Raw genomic sequence first — 22,680 nt, 5'->3', positions numbered from 1 at the left:
GAACTGTGTCACCCAGTCATCTCTGACTGGGCTCAAATAAGGGTCAAAATGTGTTTTCAACTGTATGAGCTTTGAAAACACATAGATAGTGTCAGATTATTTCTGTGCTGGACATCAATGAAAGAGATTCAATCTGCACTAAAAATCTGATTCAAGCCTTCAGTGTAAAGTCAGTCTCTTGACCCTCATAGTCTACCAAGCATGTCTGGCTCATACCATCTAATAACTGCATGTCTATATCCAGGGCACCTGATTCTCCTCTGTACTTTCTGGACACTGAGTGGTCCTATCATTCAAATGTGAAGACAATGGTGCTATCATTAGTTAAACTTTATTGACCTGAAATTTAATATGACTTAACTGAAATTTCAGATCTGTGTGATGTAAGCGTTGCCAGTGAGGAATAAGTGTTTGTCTCAATTTCATGTAAGTCAACAAGCTCATAAAGCCACTGACATTAGATTAACAGCACCAATCAGGTCCACTTTCATTTATGCTCATGTTCAATTCATGGCAAGGAAGCATTAAGTATTCATTCTGCAGTTATTTGAGATCCAGGGGATGAAGTCAGTCCCTATGCTTTATTCTTTCGTGATGAGCCAAGGACTGCCACATTATATAATGAAGACTGAGGCTTTGATAAGGAGACAATAAACCCAGTAAGCTCCACCTCATTCTAGTTGACTCAGGTAATGCCAACCCATGCCCACTGATTTACCCTCCTACTGGAGTAATGTTAAGTCTACGTGCCAGTCACACACCATGCTCTACGGTGTGGCAGTGAACTTAGATATTTACAAATTGCTGAATATTTCAGTAAATGATGTACAAGCTTCTCTAACTCACTAATGGTAGGGAAAGGAGAAGTGACACATTATGCCACCACACGTTCAGATTTAATTGCTCAGAGTGACCTGGTGGAAAGTTATACCTTTTTTATTTCCTGGAGCTTAAAAATAAATGCATCAAGGCCCTTTGTAAGCCTATAAGAAAAGTACAGTGAGAAGGAGGGATGACGAATGAGGGAGAGGAAGACTGTATGGTTGCAGGGTAGTGAAGTGGAACAATCAGCAGGAGGAGGTTGAAGGGGAGCAGCTGGTTTAGTGGGACACTAAAAGCTTCACTGCAGAATGTGTAGCTTGTCTTTTGGGTACAAGCATTCAAGCTATCATTCTTATAATTCCCAGAAATGTTTAGTCTGTGTGTTGAATAGAAGCATCTCATGTTTCCTCCTGCATTATTCAAAAGGTCAGATCTGACATTAGATTATAATCGCACAGGAAGAAGCCTGTAGACACTGCTCATCCTTCAGTCCTCATCCTCAACTGATGCTTTTATGAGGTTTCACCACTGGCAATATTTCTCCTTTTAACAAGTTCCCTCTCTTTGTTTTCTCAGGACAGGCTTTCTTTGTTGATCAGCAGTGGAATATAATGAAACAAAGGCATAATTTCATGTTTAAAATACTGTAATCTGCAATAATAACAAGTTGCCAATCTACTAGATGTTAGACTGCTGAAGTGTCAGGCAAATTTTAAAACAGAACTAGGACCATGGGTTTTGTCATTCCACATCACATACAATCAATTTGGAAAGATATTTCTTCATGATCATTATGAACAGGAGGAATGACTTCAGTGACCATATGAGCATGTGAATACAGACTTGTATACAGTATATTACAATGGTACAAGCTGATTGAATAAATCCATCATTCATTCACTACTTCCTGTATAATATACACTCAGTAGTTAGCAGAAAATTAAGATTTTTGACATTAATGCTGTAGAGTCACTTAATGGTGAATTTGTAGAATCTGTAGGAGGAGCATTGCACTCTGGGATTGTTGGCAATGAAAGAAGTGCACATGCCAGGGTCACTACTTTTTACCATGTGGAGGTTTTGAGTGTGCTACATTGTAGAAACAGTTACACACTCAGCATTGGGGCAACCACTACAAAAAGGTGAACATACTAATTAGTGCACTATACTAGTGAGTGATATCAGACACAGCCTGGGAATAGAATATGTGGACAGTCATCGAGGAGTCCCTGAACAAAGCCACACCTGTTCTTATGTGTGTGTGTGTGTGTGTGTGTGTGTGTGTGTGTGTGCAGGTATCCTGGCTTTTTGACACAGTATGTAGACAGTTGTATCAGGCTCATGCATAGAGTGACTCAAGGATGGAGATGAATCTTAAGTGAGCAGAAAAAGGACCAACAGGGGACTGAAAAGCCTCAGAACAATGCCTCCGAAGAGGAAAAACGATGTTGCAATTAAGGTTGAAGAGGGTGAGAATTCCTTTAAAGGAACTGTTTCTAGCATTTTTCATTACATTGATAAAGTCAATGAATAATTTCAGTCATTCTGGAGCTCTAGCTGTGAGTAGTGAGATTTATCACCTAAACCTGCATGTGGATGCTTTTGTTCACAGTTGGGTTGGAGGTTGATGCAACATTAGACAGTGGCAGTGAAGGTGAGTTTTCTGGGACTATTTTAATTTGCTTTTAGCAGAGAAACAGTTTAGTTAAGCAGTGTAGAGCTACAGCTGGAAGACTTGTCACAACTTGATAGTGTGAGGGACAAAATTATATAAGTTATCTCTTGTTTTTCCATCTTCTGGCTCTCTTTTCAAGATTATTTACAACTCTTCTCAACTGATACATTTTGTGCAACCTATATTACTATTCTTTGTAGGCCTTCTTGTTGTAAGATACAATTATTGTTAGTAGCAGTTTCAGCTGTTATTTTAAAGTTAAAATATTAACATTCAGTATGTTTGTGTCAGATGAGGCCAGGAGGAGAAGTAACAACAGAAGACACAAACCCCAACGTAAAGCCAAACAGGTCATTGATGATGAGGAAGATGAGGATGATGAAGATGAGGCACCAAGGAGAAGAGGACGAAAGAAGAAGCCCAAGCCCAGAGATAGCGATGAAGATGATGAAGAGGACAAACGGACTGTGAGAAGGTCGAAAGCTTCCAGACAGAGAGCTGCACAGGAGGAGAGTGATGAGGAGAGCAACGAAGACCGAGGGCAAACGAAAAAAGGAGGGAGAGCAAAAAAGGAAAAAGAGGAGAAGAATGTAAATAAGAAGGGAAATGTTAAAGGAAGGCAAGGGAAGACTAAAGATGGTGAGAAGGACCAGAAAAAGAAGAATGAGAAGTTAAGCAGGTGCAGTATTCTCTGAGAGCTGGCTGATCATGTAGTGGGAAAGGTTCATGCAGAGTATTGTAAAATATTTGACAGGCTTTTATGTGCGTCAACAACTACATGTGTAACATTAAGTTTTACTAGTAAAATTTACTAGACGTTTTGTTTTGTGTTTGTGTGTTTGTGTGTGAGTTTGAGCAGCAGAACATGTTATACAATCATCCTGTTAGATGTTTTAGAAAAGGCATAAAATCTATTAACAGTCAAATTGGGGTGATTTTTGGTTGCTGGATGGCGTATTCTCATTTGTCCATCCATTATTTACTACTGCCTTAGCAGACAATGCCTTCAAACACCACATGTTCCTACTGTCACAGTGGTATCATCTGGTAGTTGGCTGCAGTTTAAAATATAGCTACCAGTTCTGAATATCCAGTGACAAGATGATTACAACTTTTCAGAAAAAAAAACCTCAAACCCATACCATAACTTTTATTTCTCTTTATTCAAAGCATTTACATCCATCCATTCATTTACTACAGCGCTTAGGAAAGGCAAAAAGTTGTTTAATATTATAGATAGCCATGTGTGACAGCTGTTTCCTTTCATCAGCTCCTCCTCTTCCTCTGACTCTGATGAAGAATCACTGTCGGAGGGAGAACTCGAAGCCCTGAAAGAACAGGTTGAGGAGAAGAAGAAACTGATCGCTACGTTAAGGAACAAACCATGGCGCATGGAGAAGAGACTCACGCTACTCAAGTAAAAACAAACCCACACATATGTGTCAAACCTTAACTCATATATCTGCTTAATTGATTTAGTTCACTGACAATTTATTATCAGCGCTTTATTAATACCTGTCATCATGTCATGTCATTTACATGTGATATTGATCATGTATCATTAAAACTGCTTAGTTTGATATTTTTCTCAGTCCTGTGTCTGTAGATACAAAACTACTTTGGACAAACAATAGATTTTTTTAAAATTGCGGTATTGTACTGATCGGTCAGAGGAGGTTTCCTGTGACCCTGTTTCAATGTGCAAATGAGAGCAATCTTGCTTTGATGCAAATGGACACTAGTGGTGTAATGATCATGCATTACATTTTTGTTTGGTTCAAGGTTTTCCTGATTAATCACCTTGTCTTAAATAAACTTTATTCTGTTCAGAAATAATAGCTCTCAACATGAAATCATAGTTTTTGGAAGTTTGAGGTTTCTTGGAATGATTAGATCCAGGCAGATATTGGCTTAACGTCACAATTTTATTCAGAAATCAATATTGCACAAAAGACATGTGATGACAGTTGTCTATAAATATCAGAAAAAACACACCAAGAGACACACGAGGGCGTCTGTGGTTCAACCTGTTAGACAGTGTGTGAGGACTGTAAACAGTTCTGGCTGTTGGGCTGTGAGTTGTGTAGGTTAGTGTGTGGGTGCATGTGTTTGAGGTTTGGTGTGCATCTTTATGTACACAGCAGTGTAAACAAGGTTCTGGAAAGCGAACATGATACATGAGCTGCTGTGAATCTTTCATGAGCTTGACACTGTTTAATGCATGTTGTCTTGGTGGATTGACCTCCTACCTGCCAAGCCTTCCTGTTCTTAATGTGTGCAATGAATCATCAATCACTAAATCATTTATATTCTGTTACCGCTGGTTAATTAATGCATTGTTTAGGTACGGCATTGTTGCTCATTCTATTTCATCCGTGGATGTTTGTGTTTTCTCTGATTGGTCAAACAGGGAGTCACAGGAGTTTGTTGAAAGATTTGAAGGAGCTCTTGGGAAAGGAAAAGGCAAGAAACTGTATGCATTCAAAGTCATGGTGACCAAGGTAGTCTGCTTCATAATTTTGCTGCAGCAATACAAACTTTAGTGTTCAACATTGCAGATAGTGTTTCTGAAATGGTTTAAAACTTTTCCTCCAGAAACTAATCAAGTTTAAGCGCGACTTTGAGAACTTCAAAACAGCCTGTATACCCTGGGAGGCGAAGATTAAAGAAGTGGAAAGTGGGTACCAGAAAAATATAAGTGTATCTGAAAAAGATATCACTGAGCTATGACCTTTCTGTTTCCAATAAGGTTTCATTACATTTCTAATTCAAGTTTTCTGTTTTCTTCAACATAGGTCACTTTGGGTCATCTGTGGCATCCTACTTTATTTTTCTGAGGTGGCTGTATGGTCTGAATCTGGTCCTGTTTGGATTGCAGTTTGGGCTGGTGGTGCTGCCTGAGGTATAGTCTTTCTTCCAATACTCGTTAGGAGATGACAACCAGATGTAGCAGCTTTCTTCTTTCTCACCTCTGTCCCTTTATTCGGTGTTTAGATTCTTATGGGACTGCCCTACGGATCCATTCCTAGGAAAACTGTGCCCAGAGGCGAGCAGGCCACAGCCATGGACTTCTCTGTGCTCTCTGAGTTTAATGTGAGGATCTTACCTTCATTTGTCAATTCATTTAGAATCTCAGAGTGAACATCAGAGGGCAGCTGAAAGATATATACAGCTGGTGGCTAAAACACATACTGTAGAAGAAACATGGCATGGTATCTTATAGCATCAAAACATGGTATCTCATAGTGAGCAGTGTATATTGTGTATTTTTGCCATACTAGCACTGTGGCTTTATGATGACAATCTACCACTTTGATCCACACTGAATATGTCAACAGTCATAAAATTGATCACCATGAATTTTCATGGCAGAATTGTTATTGTTAGTGTATTAGCACTGATGGTGTTGATGTTAGCCTTTAGCTGTGTCCAAGTACAGCCACAGAGAGGCCCAACAGTGACCATACTCTTGTGCTGTATTCCAGATGTTACTGTTGAACTTTTTGATCTCACCAACAGGGATACCTCAAGTACTCCTGTTTGTTCTATGGCTACTACAACAACGAGCGAGCAATTGGGCTGCTGCGGTTCAGACTCCCTCTGTCATACCTGCTTGTGGGTGTTGGCATCTTTGGATACAGCCTGATGGTTGTCGTTAGAACGTAGGCAAGACACACAAATGCATACAGTCAGATATAAATTACATGTATGTAGACAGAGATGTTTGATGCCTGTTTTTCAATTTTTTTTTTTTTTTTTCAGGATGGCTCGTAATGCAAATGAAGGAGGAGATGGAGCAGAGGAGAAGGAGTTCATCTTCAGCTGGAAGTTGTTCACCAGCTGGGACTACCTGATAGGAAACCCTGAGACTGCAGACAATAAGTTTGCCTCCATTACCACCAGCTTCAAGGTTAGCAGGTGTCTATACTGTTTGGAGAAGCATTAGAACATGACAAAATGGTTTGATTTCAAACTTAACATTTTGCACTAAAGTTCAGCAATCCAAAAGGGAACATCCTTAATGAAGGACGCTCAGATAAACCAACAGCCACAAGTCCTGTTTAAAGCAACCATGTAGCTCAAACTTTAGCTCACAAAAGGGGTTCTGTTAAATCATTGTGGTCTTGAGATTGTAGGAAATTGGATGCCCCATTGTAAAAAAATAAATACTGGAGCACTATAAGTTTTAGAATAAAAATGTACAGTGCACAAATATGAGAACACTACAAGGTAGATTTTTTCTTTAATATAACTTTCAGCAACTTTATAGTTCATCTTTTTTATCTGATAATGTTTTTTCAAATCCCTTTCCCCACTGTAGGAATCCATTGTGGATGAACAGGAGAGCCAGAAAGAGGAGAACATCCACCTCAGGCGGTTCCTCAGGGTTCTTGCAAACTTTCTAATTCTGTGCTGCCTTGGAGGCAGTGGATATCTCATCTACTTTGTGGTGAAACGTTCTCAGGATTTCGCTGCAATGAACAAAGAGGATCTCTCATGGTTTCAAAAGAACGAGGCAGGTTGTTTTTTTTTTTTTTTTTTTACTTTTTACAGTCACTCAGGTAATGCATTTCACATAGTTACTTTAGAGAGAACCTATGGCCCTTCAACAGCATTAAGACTTAAAGACGAGTGTGAAAAATGAAATTGCCCTTCTACTGAATCAGGTGGAGTTTGTGATGTCTCTGCTGGGGATGGTGTGTCCTCCTTTGTTTGAAACCATAGCAGAGATGGAAGATTATCACCCTCGTATCGCCCTCAAGTGGCAGCTGGTACGCATCTTTGCCCTCTTCCTGGGAAATCTTTACACCTTCCTCTTCGCCCTATTTGATGACGTTAATGAGAAGGTAAGACATGTATGCTTGTATGTGCTTGTTTCTTTAGCTGGGCAGATGTGGTACAGCTGTAGTTATACAAACTGCATTTGGGCCCATTTTTCTTATGCAGCTCCAGGGTAAGAGCCTTCGCTGAGAGTTACTACATTAGTTACTTTGGCTTCGGATATGGTACTTGTAGATACTTGATGATGATGATGATGATGATTAGATGACACTAATAATAATAATAATAGTAATGACAACAATCCTGTTGAAACAGCATTTGTGCTTGCAGGTTTCACTGACCTGAGACATAAATCTACTGCCTAAATCTACATCTAAAACAAAAGTTTCACCTACTGGGACGTATGATTAATCGTTTGCTTGCAGTTAGTTAGATGAGAGTATTGATATTGATACCTGTCTGTTAGATGTAAAGCTACAGGCAGCAGTAGGTTAGGTGAGCTTCACACACAGAAACAAGAGTTAGCCTGCTCCTGTCTGAAGGTAAGATTTAGCTGTTGCAAGAAATACTAAATTGGTAAAATAGCTGATGTTAGCTTAGCTTTGCTCAAATACTAGGACAGTGGTTAATCTTCAGGCCTGGTTTTCTTCAAATGTAACAAAATTCAGCTGCCAGCACCTCTAAAGTGCAGTTACTGTAGCTGTGTGTTTTACTGTGTGTGATGTGTGCTACAGAAATCAAGTTTGACCTCCTTTGCCTAGAAATGTCCTTGATATATTTTCTGTTCTTTAGTTGCAGAACGAGAAACAGATAAAGAATGCCACTCAGTGGGCTTTGCATGAGTACTATGCTAACTACAGCACCCACTTCAACACCACAGCTGTGCCACCTCCAGCTGTGGACCCAGCTGATGTTATTAGAGGACCCTGCTGGGAGACTGCAGTGGGAATAGTCAGTATCTGCATTTTATACTGATGTGCAGTGGTGAATGAGAAATTTGTAGCTACAATACTTACTTACCACTTATACAGTGATATTCGCAATAAATGGTCATTTCTTTTGCAATCAAGTACTTCTCATATTTGTAAGTCACATGTATCTGGCTCCAGTGTGAACAACACTGAGGTCTTAAACTATGATGCATACTCACATTTAAATATGAGGTATGTGTGCGCAAGAAAAGTCGTTTGTATGACAGATAAATTGTGTACTTTCCTCACAAACTGCTCAGTTTGAACAAAGCTTGAACAAACAGTGAGACGTTAAAAAAATTAATTCCTTTCTGACAACAGTCACATAATGAAAGACTAAATATGAATCGCATCTAGGAGCATATATGCAAAAGGCTCAGATCTGATATGAAAAACTCTGATTTGGTATGTTCACAATTCTGGGAAAAATCGAATCGTCTTAGTCAAATAAAATATTCCTATTTCATTGGCCATGTTGTACCTGTTCTCATCTATTCAGCTTCGATTCTGACTTTTTTTTTTTTTTTTTTGCTGTGTAGGAATTTGTGAAGCTAACTGTGTCAGACATACAAGTGACCTACTTCACGATCTTAATGGGTGATGTTATGCGAGCTGTCATAGTTCGATTTCTGAACTACTGCTGGTGCTGGGACCTGGAGGCCGGATTTGTGAGTACCTACAGTGTGTGTCATAGTGTCACACTCCCTCCATGTACATTACATTTGTGTCTTGGGTTACATTAAGTAAAGAATTTTAAAGGATTTTTTCTTTTTACCAAAACATTGTTACATATACTGAGCAGGATACATCTGCCTCTTTTGCACTCATACAGCTGAAATTCAAGTTGGTGGATCATTAAAATTAATAGTTACTGTGTATATCATCATTTAAAAGCAACCATGTCTTTCAGCTATTACTGAACATTGTGTGAGTACAGCAGAGTTTGTACTGAATCCAGTTAAATACAAAGAAAAAGAGAAACAGACAGCAAGAGAGAAGCAAATGCAAAGTACATTGTTTTTGTTTTTTTTTACTATAGAAATTCTGGAGAACATGCTAATGGTGCTGTGTTTATTCCAGCCTTCATATGCAGAATTTGAGATCAGTGAAAATGTGCTGGGGCTCGTCTTCAATCAAGGAATGATTTGGTAATTTACTCCATGTCTGCTTGCTTGTTTTCTGCTGCTTTCTGCATCACTGGGGATCTAATGAGAGTAATGATCGACTAATGATCTTTCCTCTAATAAAGACTGACTATTATATTCTTATTTGCCTTCAGTGTGCCTGTGATTAATGAAATACAGTGGGTACGGAAAGTATTCAGACCCCTTTAAATTTTTCACTCTTTGTGTCATTGCAGCCATTTGCCAAAATCAAAAAAGTTCATTTTATTTCTCATTAATGTACACTCAGCACCCCATCTTGACAGAAAAAAAACAGAAATGTAGAAATTTTTGCAAATTTATTAAAAAAGAAAAACTGAAATATCACATGGTCATAAGTATTCAGACCCTGTGCTCAGTATTGAGTAGAAGCACCCTTTTGAGCTAGTACAGCCATGAGTCTTCTTGGGAATGATGCAACAAGTTTTTCACACCTGGATTTGGGGATCCTCTGCCATTCTTCCTTGCAGATCCTCTCCAGTTCTGTCAGGTTGGATGGTGAACGTTGGTGGACAGCCATTTTCAGGTCTCTCCAGAGATGCTCAATTGGGTTTAGGTCAGGGCTCTGGCTGGGCCAGTCAAGAACGGTCACAGAGTTGTTCCGAAGCCACTCCTTTGTTATTTTAGCTGTGTGCTTAGGGTCATTGTCCTGTTGAAAGGTGAACCTTCGGCCCAGTCTGAGGTCCTGACCACTCTGGAAGAGGTTTTCTTCCAGGATATCTCTGTACTTGGCAGCATTCATCTTTCCTTCAATTGCAACCAGTCGTCCTGTCCCTGCAGCTGAAAAACACCCCCACAACATGATGCTCCCACCACCATGTTTCACTGTAGGGATTGTATTGGGCAGGTGATGAGCAGTGCCTGCTTTTCTCCACACATACCACTTAGAATTAACGCCAAAAAGTTCAATCTTGGTCTCATCAGACCAGAGAATCTTATTTCTCATAGTCTGGGAGTCCTTCATGTGTTTTTTGGCAAACTCTATGCGGGCTTTCATATGTCTTGCACTGAGGAGAGGCTTCCGTCGGGCCACTCTGCCATAAAGCCCCGACTGGTGGAGGCCTGCAGTGATAGTTGACTTTGTGGAACTTTCTCCCATCTCCCTACAGCATCTCTGGAGCTCAGCCACAGTGATCTTTGGGTTCTTCTTTACCTCTCTCACCAAGGCTCTTCTCCCACGATTGCTCAGTTTGGCTGGATGGCCAGGTCTAGGAAGAGTTCTGGTCGTCCCAAACTTTTTCCATTTGAGGAATATGGAGGCCACTGGGCTCTTAGGAACCTTGAGTGCTGCAGACATTCTTTTGTAACCTTGGCCAGATCTGTGCCTTGCCACAATTCTGTCTCTGAGCTCCTTGGGCAGTTCCTTCGACCTCATGATTCTCATTTGCTCTGACATGCACTGTGAGCTGTAAGGTCTTATATAGACAGGTGTGTGCCTTTCCTAATCAAGTCCAATCAGTTTAATTAAACACAGCTGGACTCCAATGAAGGAGCAGAACCATCTCAAGGAGGATCAGAAGAAATGGACAGCATGTGAGTTAAATATGAGTGTCACTGCAAAGGGTCTGAATACTTATGACCATGTGATATTTCAGTTTTTCTTTTTTAATAAATTTGCAAAAATTTCTACATTTCTGTTTTTTTTCTGTCAAGATGGGGTGCTGAGTGTACATTAATGAGAAATAAAATGAACTTTTTTGATTTTGGCAAATGGCTGCAATGACACAAAGAGTGAAAAATTTAAAGGGGTCTGAATACTTTCCGTACCCACTGTACTGTGTATGGTCTGTTGGTGTTGCAGCCAAACTCATACTGATTACACTTCTTATTTGCATACTCAGTCAGTTGCTGGTGATATATTATTTTTGAAATACTGTTACTGTGCTGTTATCCTCAGGATGGGGGCATTTTACGCTCCAGGTCTGGTGGGTGTGAACATTTTGCGTCTTCTGAGCTCGATGTACTTTCAGGGCTGGGCAGTGATGGCCGCTAATGTTCCACATGAGAGAGTTTTCAAGGCCTCACGGTCCAACAACTTCTACATGGGCCTGCTGCTGCTTGTGCTGTTCCTCAGCCTGCTCCCTGTTGTCTACACTGTCATGACCCTGTCTCCATCCTTTGACTGTGGGCCGTTCAGGTCAGTAGGAAATATAGGTGTAATGATACATGCGTTACTACACACTAGTATTTATGTAGGCAGCACATATGAAAAGTTTAATTTAATTTATTTTATTTACATTTGCATTGTCATGGGCATTTTATCGATAAATTTGATACAACAAACAGTTTCCTCTATTTGAGCCATGTTTTCCCCTAGTGGCAAAGAAAAGATGTATGATGTGATCATGGAGACTATAGATCAGGATCTACCATCCTTCATAGGAAACATCTTCACATATGCCAGCAACCCGGGACTCATCTTACCTGCTATCCTCCTCATGGTGTAAGTATCATTTAAATATAAATGTAAGTGAAATATTGTATCTCAGAAACAAAGCACATTCAGAGGTAAGAGGTAAATTGCCTCAAGCCTTTTGCTCAATATGCTGCTGATACATCAGCACTTTGTGTGTAGGTTTTCTGAGGTGATTATAGCAACTTTCATTTTAATCTGATTGCATAAATTCTTGCTTGTATGAAAATAAGCTTATCCCGGTCACTGGCGGACAGTAACTACATTTATAAGTAGTGTACTCTGTTTTGAGGTATCTGCGCTTGAGTATTTTCATTTTCTGTTCTTTTACCCTTTACTTTTATTCCAACACATTTATTATAGGACTTTAGTTACTTGTTGCTTTCATTAATAAAACCACAGTGAGATTTTACATAAGTCTTAAACTTTACCATAAATTTGGCATAAATTACTCAAATGTGTATCACAGTGTGTAATTGCTTAACAGGTTGGCAATCTACTACCTCAATACAGTGTCAAAAGGATACCAACAAGCCAACACAGACCTTAAGAAGAAGATGCAAATGGTCAGTATGAAGATTCTCTCATTATTTCCCACTTCTGTTTCACTCGTTTCTCTTTTTCAAAAACTTTAGGCCCGAGATGAAAAGAAGAACCGCAGGAACAACAAAGCCAGCACTAATCAAGTGATGAAAGACTTGGAGGACCTGCTGCCAAACAAGTCTCTAATACCACCTCCTACTGAAGAAGAGCCACCCACATCTGGTACACTCATGCTTGCATGTTCCTTCATTGCACATGCTATCAGCCAACTGAATCACATCACCACTATTCTTGCACTGCATCTGTTTCCTCAGATGTTGTAATTGTGAAGCCCAACAAGTCTCCCAAACTGAAGCCAGGTGCAGCAGGGAAAAGGGTTAATCTGCAAAAGGATGTGTCACTGGCTGCCCTGAACCCCAAAAGGCCAGTGACCCGTGCGCCACAGCCGAGAGGAGGGCCTCCTGGAAATGTCATGGGGCCACCACAGTCTGGACCTGGGAGAGGAAGAAGCCATGGTGGACCCCTGAGGCGATGACAATTTACAATTTACAGTCTCACAAAGGATGAATAAAACTAGAGTGATATTAGATGAGCTTTAAAATACTGTGGGCACACAAATACAAAAAAAAACTGGCATGAATAATAAGTTTTCACTAATTTATTCATGGTAATTAAACTGCATAACAGAAAAGCATTATGACTAGAGATTTAATTACTGCACTGAATTAAACAATTACAATTAACAAAACATATATAATTATTGCAATGGCACACTTCAGCCTCCAGACTCATACCCCATAATACTTTCAGTCTGTAGCTGGACATAAACTAGGACTAGACACATCCAAAGCACAACAAGGTAGTGTCAGGCCATGTCTTGTTACGTGTGCAGATGGCAGTTTAACCTGTGAAGATGCTAATCTGAACTAAATAAAATTTCTCGCACTTCTTGTGCTGCTGACTTGAACACCCCAGACTTGTCTTTGGTTCAGTGCAATCTTCACCTCTACTGAAAATAGTTTTATCTGCATTAGTCTCTGTATTGTGATGCAGGTATACAGTATGGCAAGTAACAGACATGATCCTGCTTACTGCATTGAAATCAGTGTGTTTTAAATCATATGAATCAACACTTTAATTTAACGTCTAAAATGAAATAATCAACTCCTTGATGTTTCAACACTTATGATCAGTTTATTAAATTATTAAATAGATTAAGCAGGAGTTGATTTTTTGTGCTTTTGCTTTTTTTTTCCAGTTTGCAGATGTGTACAGACTGCTTTGTCTTTTCATTTTCTTTCATTTGGAAATCCTTGTAAATAGTTTGTGCATGTTTACTTTTTATGGCACCTGTGTATAAAACAGTTCATTTCTGTCAAAGTGCTATTTAATTTGTGACAGCAGAAAAACAGGCTTTCTAACATAAGAGACATTACTGTAGAGAACATACTATCTATTAAACTGTTAAAATAAGAATATAAAATTGAGAATAAGAATTTTTGTCAAAGCTATTATTAGAATTGTCACAATATTACCGAGAGAAAGACACAACATTGATAAGCATATGAAAAATTAGAAAAATCCAGCAGAAATTTGAGGTATAAATGTTCATGAAGGGACACAGAACTGACGACGCCTTCAAAACATTCAGGTGCCAGACAAAAGTTCTGTGGAGGCTCTGACGCCATGGGGTGGCAGAGAATTAAAAACCTGTGAGAAGTCAGTCCTATGATGTGATGGCGTTATGAGTTCTTCTGTGAGATTTTGATGGTGACTGCCTTGACCTCTGTGTACTCCCGAAGAGCATACTCCCCTCTGAAAAAAATACACCACTGATTAAAGAGAAAAGGTCTACATTTTCTGTCTTTTGATAGTCAAGTTACAGTATCGAAGCAGCTGCCTCTATGTTGCTGTGTAGTGAACATAAATACACAAAGTGTGTAGGGCTGCTCCCTCAGAGATGAGACATTACTACTCACAGCTCCCTCCCATTCCCAGACATCTTGAAGCCACCGAATGGACACTGAGCACTCATGGCGTTGTAGCAGTTCACCCTGAATAAACAGCAACATTACTTCACCTCCTTACCCAGCAATAATGGCTTCCAGTCACTTTACCAAAGGCACGGAGTAATATGCAGTGATTTAATAATAATAATAATAATAATCTAACATAATAGCAAGTAAGGATTCTGTGATTTGCTCTGCAGATAATCCAGATTAACAATAAAAGAAGCTGTAGAGGATTCGACTCATACCAGACCATGCCAGCCTGCAGTGCTGAGGAGACTGTTAGTGCTTTGTCGATGTTGTTAGTGAACACCCCTGCTGCCAGCCCATAGTGTGTGGAGTTGGCTCTCTGGATGACTTCATGGATGCTACGGAAGCACATGATTTGTTGGACTGGACCAAAAATCTAAGACAGCAGTCAGAGGAGATAAACGTGATGGCAAAGGGTAATTCATGAGTTCGTCAACTGAAATATCAAGTGTGTTTGTGTGTGTGCAGCTTTGACAGGAGAGTACCTCTTCTTTGGCAATACGCATATCATCTGTGACATTTGAGAAGACAGTGGGTTGGATGAAAAGTCCTTGCTGGCCCCATGCAGACCCCCCACACTCCAGTGTGGCACCCTCCCTCTTCCCGCTCTCTATCAGCTCCATTATCTTATCAAACTGCTTCTGGTCAATCTACAGAAAAGAACAAACAGTGGCTCATTTTCTCTTTGTGTCCTGTTGGACTGTTATGCACGTGTCAGTTTCAGTATACCTGAGGTCCCTGATCCACCCCTGGCAGCAGTGGGTTTCCCAGGACTTTGGATCTGGCTCTCTCCACGCTACGAATAACAAACTCCTCATAGATTGGTCTCTCCACAAACACCCTGGACCCAGCCAGACAGCACTGGCCCTGGTTGAAAAATAGTCCGCTATGGGCCTGCTCCACTGCATACTCTACTGCAAGACAGACATTTTCCCATAGGAGTTTAAAACTCAGCACATGGATTGTTGACAGGAGCTGTTTTAGTTTCATTTCCTACCAGTGACATTTAATATCCATTAAAGATTTTGACCAGAATTATAATTTGTTGTGGAGATGCAGCAGCCTGCGGCCTTTCTGTGTGGAGTTTGCATGTTCTCCTCATGTCTACGTGGGTTTTCGCTGACTGCTTTGACTTAATCCTATAGTCCAAAGACAGGCAGGTTAGGTTGAGTGGTGGCTCTAAATAGGTGTCAGTGTGAGGGTGTCTGTTGTTTGTCATTTACAAACATTCAGTAAACATCTATTGTGAAACATGAGCTTACAAAAAGAACATTACATCTTAAAACCGTGACTAAAAAGTAAACTAAAACATAAACCTACTCACAGTCACAGTCTGCAAAGACAATATTTGGATTTTTGCCACCAAGTTCTAGTGTGACTCTTTTCAGGTTGCTGTCACCTGCAGCCTTCTGGATGAGTTTCCCAACCTGGCAACCAACAACAACAACGTGAGATGGACACACAGTGAAAAAGGTAACGCAAGTGGGAGCAAAGGAAACTAAAATTAGAAAAGAGAATCCTAAATAAAGAAATATAACTAATAAATCCTCAATTTGCTGTTGATTTCAGCAGATACTAACAGCAGTAGATCCAGTGAAGGCTACTTTGTCAATATCCATGTGGTGGGAAATGGCAGAGCCTGCTGTCTGACCATAACCTGGCACCACGTTCACCACACCTGGGGGAAACCCGGCCTGAATACAGAGAGACGGGGGAAGAGCTATAACAACGGCCACTATACATGCTTGTGTTTAACTGAGACATAGTCCTACAGCAGTCTTTCTACTTTGACAGCTAAGCAGGGCTCAACAATTTCTTTCAATGTAAATTTCTGGCTTTTGTCTACATGTTCTTTGTTCTGATATCAATGTTGGGGGTGAACAGTAATAATCCAAGTACCTCTTTGATGAGAGCAGCCATATGCAGGGCTGATAATGGGGTCTGTTCAGCAGGTTTGATGACCACAGTGTTGCCACAGCAGAGAGCAGGAGCGATCTTCCAAACAAACATCATGATTGGAAAATTCCACTGTAGACCAAAATGCATGAACATATTTGAGTTGCAGAGGAACGTATGTAAATATAAATGTTTTAATGATATTATTACATAAACTACAGTCTTGCTCATTAAAGTTTCAATAGCAGATGAACACTTTCTACAGAATTATTTTATCTACTCACAGGTATGATCTGGCCACATACTCCAATGGGCTCATGTCGTGTGTAGGTAAAATACTCTCCGTCTAAAAAAAACATAAATGTGTTGTTAATTCACAGTGGCGTTGCCCATGGCTGCATAATTTAAAGTTGTGAGGAAGCACAGTGAAGCCAAAGTGACCAGTCCTGAAATTACAGCAACTCACCGACAGGGATGGTTTTGCCATGAATCTTGTCTGCCCAGCCACCATAATATCTCAAGGTTTTTATTGTGGCCATCAGATCTACGAAATATGCCATGAGAAATACTTTTCCAGAGTTCATGGCCTCTAATGTCTATAAGTTAATAAACACAGCAGTTAGTTTACAAGTACCATTAGTTAACCAGTTGATCTTTCACTGCATACTTAAATGTTGTGTAGTAATACTGAAACTGAGGATGTATTGCATGTGTTTCTCACTGCCAGTAGAAGTCGGTCTCTCTCTACCAGCTCCGCAAGTCTGTTGAGCAGATGACCTCGATCTGAGGCGTCCATGGATCGCCATGGTGAGCCCATTTGAAAGGCGGCTCTGGCACTCCGTACTGCTTTGTCCACATCTTCCTACAAGAGGTTCAAGTAGAGGAGGTGGATGCAAAAGGCAAGGCAAGCCCTACATCAAATCTCAAATTTTCCTTTACAATCAGTTCAGCGTACACTGCCCTCTTTCCTTAGTCCTTTGACTTTGATGAGAAAAAAGATCCTTTTGACATTCCCACTATAGTACAGAGGTATAAAGCACATCAGATTTATTGGTGATGTATAATATACTCACTGCATCAGCCTCCTCTACTTCACACAGCATCTCCTCTGTGGCAGGATTATACACGGGAATCTTTCTGCCACTGCATGACTCATGCCACTCGTTATTGATGAACAACTGAGATACCAGGAGACAATTAGAAAAGAATAATACACACAGAAACAGATCAGATTGGAATAGTGATAACTCTCCCACGTATATCTCCTCCTCAGTCCTAAACTGAGATCTTCTCAGCCTGATACAATTAATGACTCCCTGTATTTCTTCTTCTTCTCCTTTCAGCTGCTCCCTTCAGGGGTCGCCACAGCGAATCATCCACCTCCATTTAACCCTATCCTCTGTATCCTCCTCACCCACACCAACTATCCTCATGTCCTCCTTCACCACATCCAAGAACCTCCTCTTTGGTCTTCCTCTAGGCCTCCTTCCTGGCAGCTCTAACCTCAGCATCCTTTTACCAATGTATTCACTGTCCCTCCTCTGAACATGTCCAAACCATCTCAATCTGGCTTCCCTGGCGTTTTCTCCAAAACATCTAACATGAGCTGTCCCTCTGATGTCCTCATTCCTGATCCTATCCATCCTTGTCACTCCCAGAGAGAACCTCAACATCTTCAGCTCTGCTACCTCCAGCTCTGCCTCCTGTCTTTGTCTCAGTGCCACTGTCTCTAAACCAGACAACATTGCTGGTCTCACCACTGTCTTGTCCACCTTTCCTTTCATTCTTGCTGACACTCTTTTGTCACACATCACACCTGACACTTTCCTCCACCCGTTCCAACCTGCTTGCACACGTCTCTTCACTTCTTTTCCACACTCTCCGTTGCTCTGGACTGTTGACCTTAGGTACTTAAAATCCTCCACCTTCTTCACCTCTACTCCCTGTAACCTCACCGTTCTACTTGAGTCCCTCTCATTTACACACATGTACTTTGTTTTACTGCGGCTAACCTTCATTCCTCTCCTCTCCAGTGCAAACCTCCACCTCTCTAGATTTTCCTCCACCTGCTCCCTGCTCTCACTACAGATGACAAATATCATGGTAATGACTCCCTGACTCCATTCTCTTCTAATTACAAACAGAACCACCATGCGTACAATCTTCTTTTAGATATAAACTATAAAAAGTAGATTACTACACCACTGGTACACAATGCCAGAAGGAAAACTGGACCACTTAGCAACAGGTTGATTCAGACAAATACACACCAGATGATAAATCACACAATCTGCCAAGTAAGAAAGCAACACACTTTTGCTACCCAGGTACTTGTTACTTGTTACGATGACAGTAAATTAAAACTGAAACTGTACATTTTTCAGTCTCAAAATTAAAATCTGAGGTTTAATGAAAATTCAAGATCACCAGGATCACTCAGCAGTGGGTTGTTCTGCACACAATGCCATGCTAACTCAGCCAACTGTGGGTGATTTACATATTGTAATAAAACCCTTAAAATGTGTTATTGGTAAAATATGTGGATTTCTGTGGATGTTGTTTTGTTATAAACTACCTGCCCCCCAGAAACAAAGAAATTTGAACTGAGAGCTCAGCTGTGTTTCATTTATCATGTTTTGTTTGTCCTGGTAGCTTTAACTCTCAGTTTCTGGGTGAAGCTTACCTTAGTGTATTGAATTGGGGGGTCTGGGACTGGCACGGGCAATGGTTGTGTCCCAGGTCCATCTACATGCTGTGATTTGTGGTTCTGGTTTGGACTCTGGTGCTGGTCTTTGTTGTTGGGCTGGAAGTTCATCTTATCATATTTCCCCCCTGAAAAAAGAAATGTAGGGCAGCGTCAACTCCATCCTGTTTGTGTGCATGTTGAGTGATTACACGTACATTGTATGACATGACACGTGTGAACTCTTGGCTGTAATAGTTCATATCTTTTTTCAGTAATATCTGTCATAGCTCAATGCATAAGATGCCACTCCAACACAGTGGAGTAAACAGAAGCTGTGCCAAATGAGGCACTGGCATTGTCAGCAGAGTAACACCAAGGGGTCAGGGGTTACGACTGGCACCATAAAGTCGGGCTGGCTCTGAGCGCTGGATTGGACTGACCTCATTTGGACCGAGGGGATCAAAGAACAGCAGGATGCAAACTGGGAGAAAACCCTACAAGAGGTGTGTTCATCACATTTACCAAAAAACTCGCAAAAAACGCTTTGATTATGAATAGGCTCCAGTGTGAGAAAGTTAGATGTACACGATACAAAAGGGACAAGTAAGAATATTCTACCTGAAATGCACAGAGGCACAGAACTGTCAATAAATGAGTTAGTCTTGGTTCAAATTACCACCAGTCTGGAAAGACCTGCAGCCAATATTATAGTTACTTGCTACAGGATAGCAAGTATTATTTTGGTAAGTGATTAATCATTTCAATCTTTTTTTTTTTCAAATTCATCTCTTTTGTATGTTTTAAATTGATTACATTAATCTTTGTATTTTGAACTATTAAGCAGACAAAACAAACAATAATCAGCAAACTAATTAATAAAGAATATAATATTAATTGCAGCCTTAGACTGAACACCTTAAGCTGAGTTTTAAACCTTATTACCATTCCAGCTCCACTCAACAAATGCTTTAAATATGTATTATTTTTGCTCAGAAAAAAAGACATATGGTCTGTCTTTGTCTTCCATAGAGACAGGTTGTACAGCAACAAAGCTGACTTTAGAGACTTCAGAAGTCTAAAAGTGTCCCCACCTGTGGCTGATGCTGATGAGGTGGCTCCAGTTTGGTGGATTCCTCCTCCGGTCTCGGGCATGTCCAACTGCTTTCTGCCTTCTCTCGCCCGGAGACTCGCCTCTTTATAAACCTGCAGCCTCACTGGGAGACCTCCGAGGTCCCCCTCTTCGCACACTAATCACAGATTTAACCCCACGTGCCCCGCGAGGCAGGCGCGTGCACTATCATGAAATGCAATAGGCCTGTTGCGTTTGGCAAAAGAAGTTTTCAAATAGGAGGCAAACAAAGATTTGTTTTTATATATGCTGTGTATATTTCAGCTCTGGGTATAATGTAAACCCACTGTAGTTACAGTCAACACAGGCCCACTGTTCTTTAGGAGCACACTGGATGTTTCCACTAAAGGCAGCATTTAACTGACAGCTAAAATGGTATGCTGCTTTGTTATGGTCTTACAAAGAAAACATTTAAGCTTGTTTGTGTTGATGTGTTAAGACTTTTGTTCGTTTTTATTAAAACAACACACCATCATGTTATATAATACAAACAGCAAAGCCTCTTTACACACCTCTTCCTCCATTTTTAATCTGACTGTGTCCATATAACCAAGTGCTTCAAAAATGTAACTCTGCACTTTATGTAATTTTTATCCTCTATCACTAGATTTCTGTCAATTATCAAATAATCTCCCACTTCCAGTGTTGAATTGTTGGAGCCAAATTAGACTTTTAAAACTTCATATTGTTAAGACTAAATATTGTCCACCCTAATGGATGTCATTTCTGATTATACTCAGGAGTCATGTAGAATATAAAGTGAAGAAATATAACACTGTAAGCATGTCTTAAGAGTTTTTATATTATTTTCAAAAGTCAAGTCATTTTTTTGTCCCCAGAAAAACAGAAATGGTTATTCATCAAAAATAGTTAATTATCTTTTCACAGTGCAAAATGAGATAAATACCATATAAACCCAACTGACAGGTTCAAACACACATCGGGATGTTTGCTTTGATAGGGGGCCTCCCGCTGCTTCACTGTCTCCCAGGAACAATGTGATCACATAACTTTGTCTGGTGTGCCTGTTTTGATCCAGGAATACACACACCCCTTTGAGAATTATCTCCTGGGACAACACAACCCCTTGTTAAACAATAGAAGATCAGCAGAACTATGTTAAGAGAGTGTTGCACATTGGAAACATTTTACCGTAATAACATGTATATACTGTAGGTCCATATTGTCAGATAGCTGATTCAAGACAGTGGGTTTATCTTCAGGAAAGTATTCATCTGAATTCTGCTTGTTCGTGTATGCTGTTAGCAGTTTTGTGCAAAACCTTTGTGCCTCAGGAATTTCAACATTATAAACATTATAATATCAATCTGACTGATCAGCACATACTTTACATCAGATGTAGTGGCAGGCTTTCTAGTTTAGTCACACATCAATCACAAATGTTTTGATTTGTTATGTGAGCTGAGTCTGTGGCTTCGCTGTTATAAGCAAGACGTTCTCCTTTTTAGACACTTCAGCTTTTAGTCTGGCTCCACAGAACCAGTGTGTGTCTCGGCTCTGTCTGCCAGAGCTAATGACCGGACTGCCTCGGCTTGGGGAGGATGTAGACCACCAGGTCAAAGGAGCTGTTGCTCGGCCTGAAAGCGCCGGGTGTTCCACAGTTGAGCCTGAGCTAAATTGACAGTTCGAGAGTTGGAGAGTATGAAAGAAAGGAGAATGAAGTGATGAGAGATAGTGAGACAACTCTGGATGAGGATGTAATATAGGCGTAGATCAGAAGAGGGAAATTAGGGAACAAGGTGGGGAACGGAGAGAGGAGAAAAAGAAAGGGGAGGAAATTAAGTAACGAGAGAAACAAAGAGTTTTGACAATTACAGGCAACAAGATAAATATTACAAATGTTTAAACAACAAACATGAAGTCAACTAGAATAAAAAGAAAATCAATCTATTAGGCATTAAGTTATATTTTCTGGTTGGTGACTGCAGTTTTCTAATGATGGCGGAGGAATGCATATCTTGTTCTGCCTGAACTTCTAAACTATAACTGGCAAGTATTTTTTGTTGCGTAATGATAAGTCTGCAGCAAATATGTGCATTTTATGTTTTATAGACCAGTAAAGTAAAGTGTCCACATTATTTTGTCCACATGTCCTCAAGGGTTTGGGCTGTTGATGATATGCAGCCTATGATGATTAGGAGGATGCATGTTATTATTAAAATCTCTACAGCCTCTTGAATTTGTGTCACCCAGCTAAATGCTGGGTGACACAAATTCAACCTAAACAGACAAAGAGTGCCCCCTTGTGACACGTTACAAAAATTACATTCATCATTAAACCTGTTTGCTGTGACCCAGTGGTGGAAGAGGTTCTCAGGTCTTCTACAAAATACTAGTATGACTAAGGTTTTATTCTGTACAAAGTTTTATTTATCTAAAAGTAGAGAAACAGTATTTTTTCATCCAATTTCACAACATTCAAGCCCTTGAAAATTATGTTAAACATATCCACCGAAACAAATATCCTCCAACTTTGTGAAGGACAGATGACCTGGATAGCAGGGGCCCATGTTGTGAATGTTTCTGGGCCGTGGTCAAAT

At 40.2% G+C, this 22,680-nt stretch overlaps 2 protein-coding genes across 3 annotated transcripts; one reads left to right on the top strand and one right to left on the bottom strand.

The window, feature by feature from the left end:
• The first annotated feature begins 2,245 nt into the window (after positions 1-2,245).
• Positions 2,246-12,904, top strand: tmc2b (transmembrane channel-like 2b). The gene is made up of 20 exons (XM_026321087.1): positions 2,246-2,291; positions 2,435-2,476; positions 2,789-3,176; positions 3,768-3,914; positions 4,908-4,998; positions 5,093-5,174; positions 5,293-5,399; positions 5,492-5,590; positions 6,017-6,159; positions 6,260-6,407; positions 6,819-7,013; positions 7,165-7,344; positions 8,072-8,230; positions 8,790-8,918; positions 9,331-9,398; positions 11,311-11,550; positions 11,731-11,856; positions 12,314-12,392; positions 12,462-12,591; positions 12,684-12,904. Exons 1-20 carry the CDS (start codon positions 2,246-2,248, stop codon positions 12,902-12,904), a joined length of 2,820 nt encoding a protein of 939 aa, XP_026176872.1.
• Positions 12,905-14,111: 1,207 nt separating this feature from the next.
• Positions 14,112-20,142, bottom strand: LOC113138711 (retinal dehydrogenase 1-like). 2 transcript variants are annotated; one of them, XM_026321380.1, is made up of 14 exons: positions 20,082-20,142; positions 18,988-19,136; positions 17,378-17,482; positions 17,026-17,166; positions 16,771-16,900; positions 16,589-16,650; positions 16,308-16,436; positions 15,989-16,102; positions 15,733-15,835; positions 15,138-15,322; positions 14,894-15,058; positions 14,627-14,784; positions 14,349-14,423; positions 14,112-14,184 (listed from the first exon to the last, which is right to left on the bottom strand). In XM_026321380.1, the coding sequence occupies exons 1-14, from the start codon at positions 20,140-20,142 to the stop codon at positions 14,112-14,114; spliced, it is 1,650 nt and encodes a 549-aa protein (XP_026177165.1). The 2 variants fall into 2 exon arrangements, with proteins under 2 accessions (XP_026177165.1, XP_026177166.1); XM_026321381.1 differs by lacking the exon at positions 20,082-20,142 and having other exon boundaries at positions 17,026-17,162; positions 17,374-17,482; positions 18,988-19,023.
• Positions 20,143-22,680: the final 2,538 nt, after the last annotated feature.

This window comes from Mastacembelus armatus, chromosome 9, assembly GCF_900324485.2.
Source record: "Mastacembelus armatus chromosome 9, fMasArm1.2, whole genome shotgun sequence".
Taxonomy (NCBI): Eukaryota; Metazoa; Chordata; class Actinopteri; order Synbranchiformes; family Mastacembelidae; genus Mastacembelus; species Mastacembelus armatus.
Note: the sequence above shows the minus strand (reverse complement) of the source record. Positions and strands in the feature narration are given on the sequence as shown.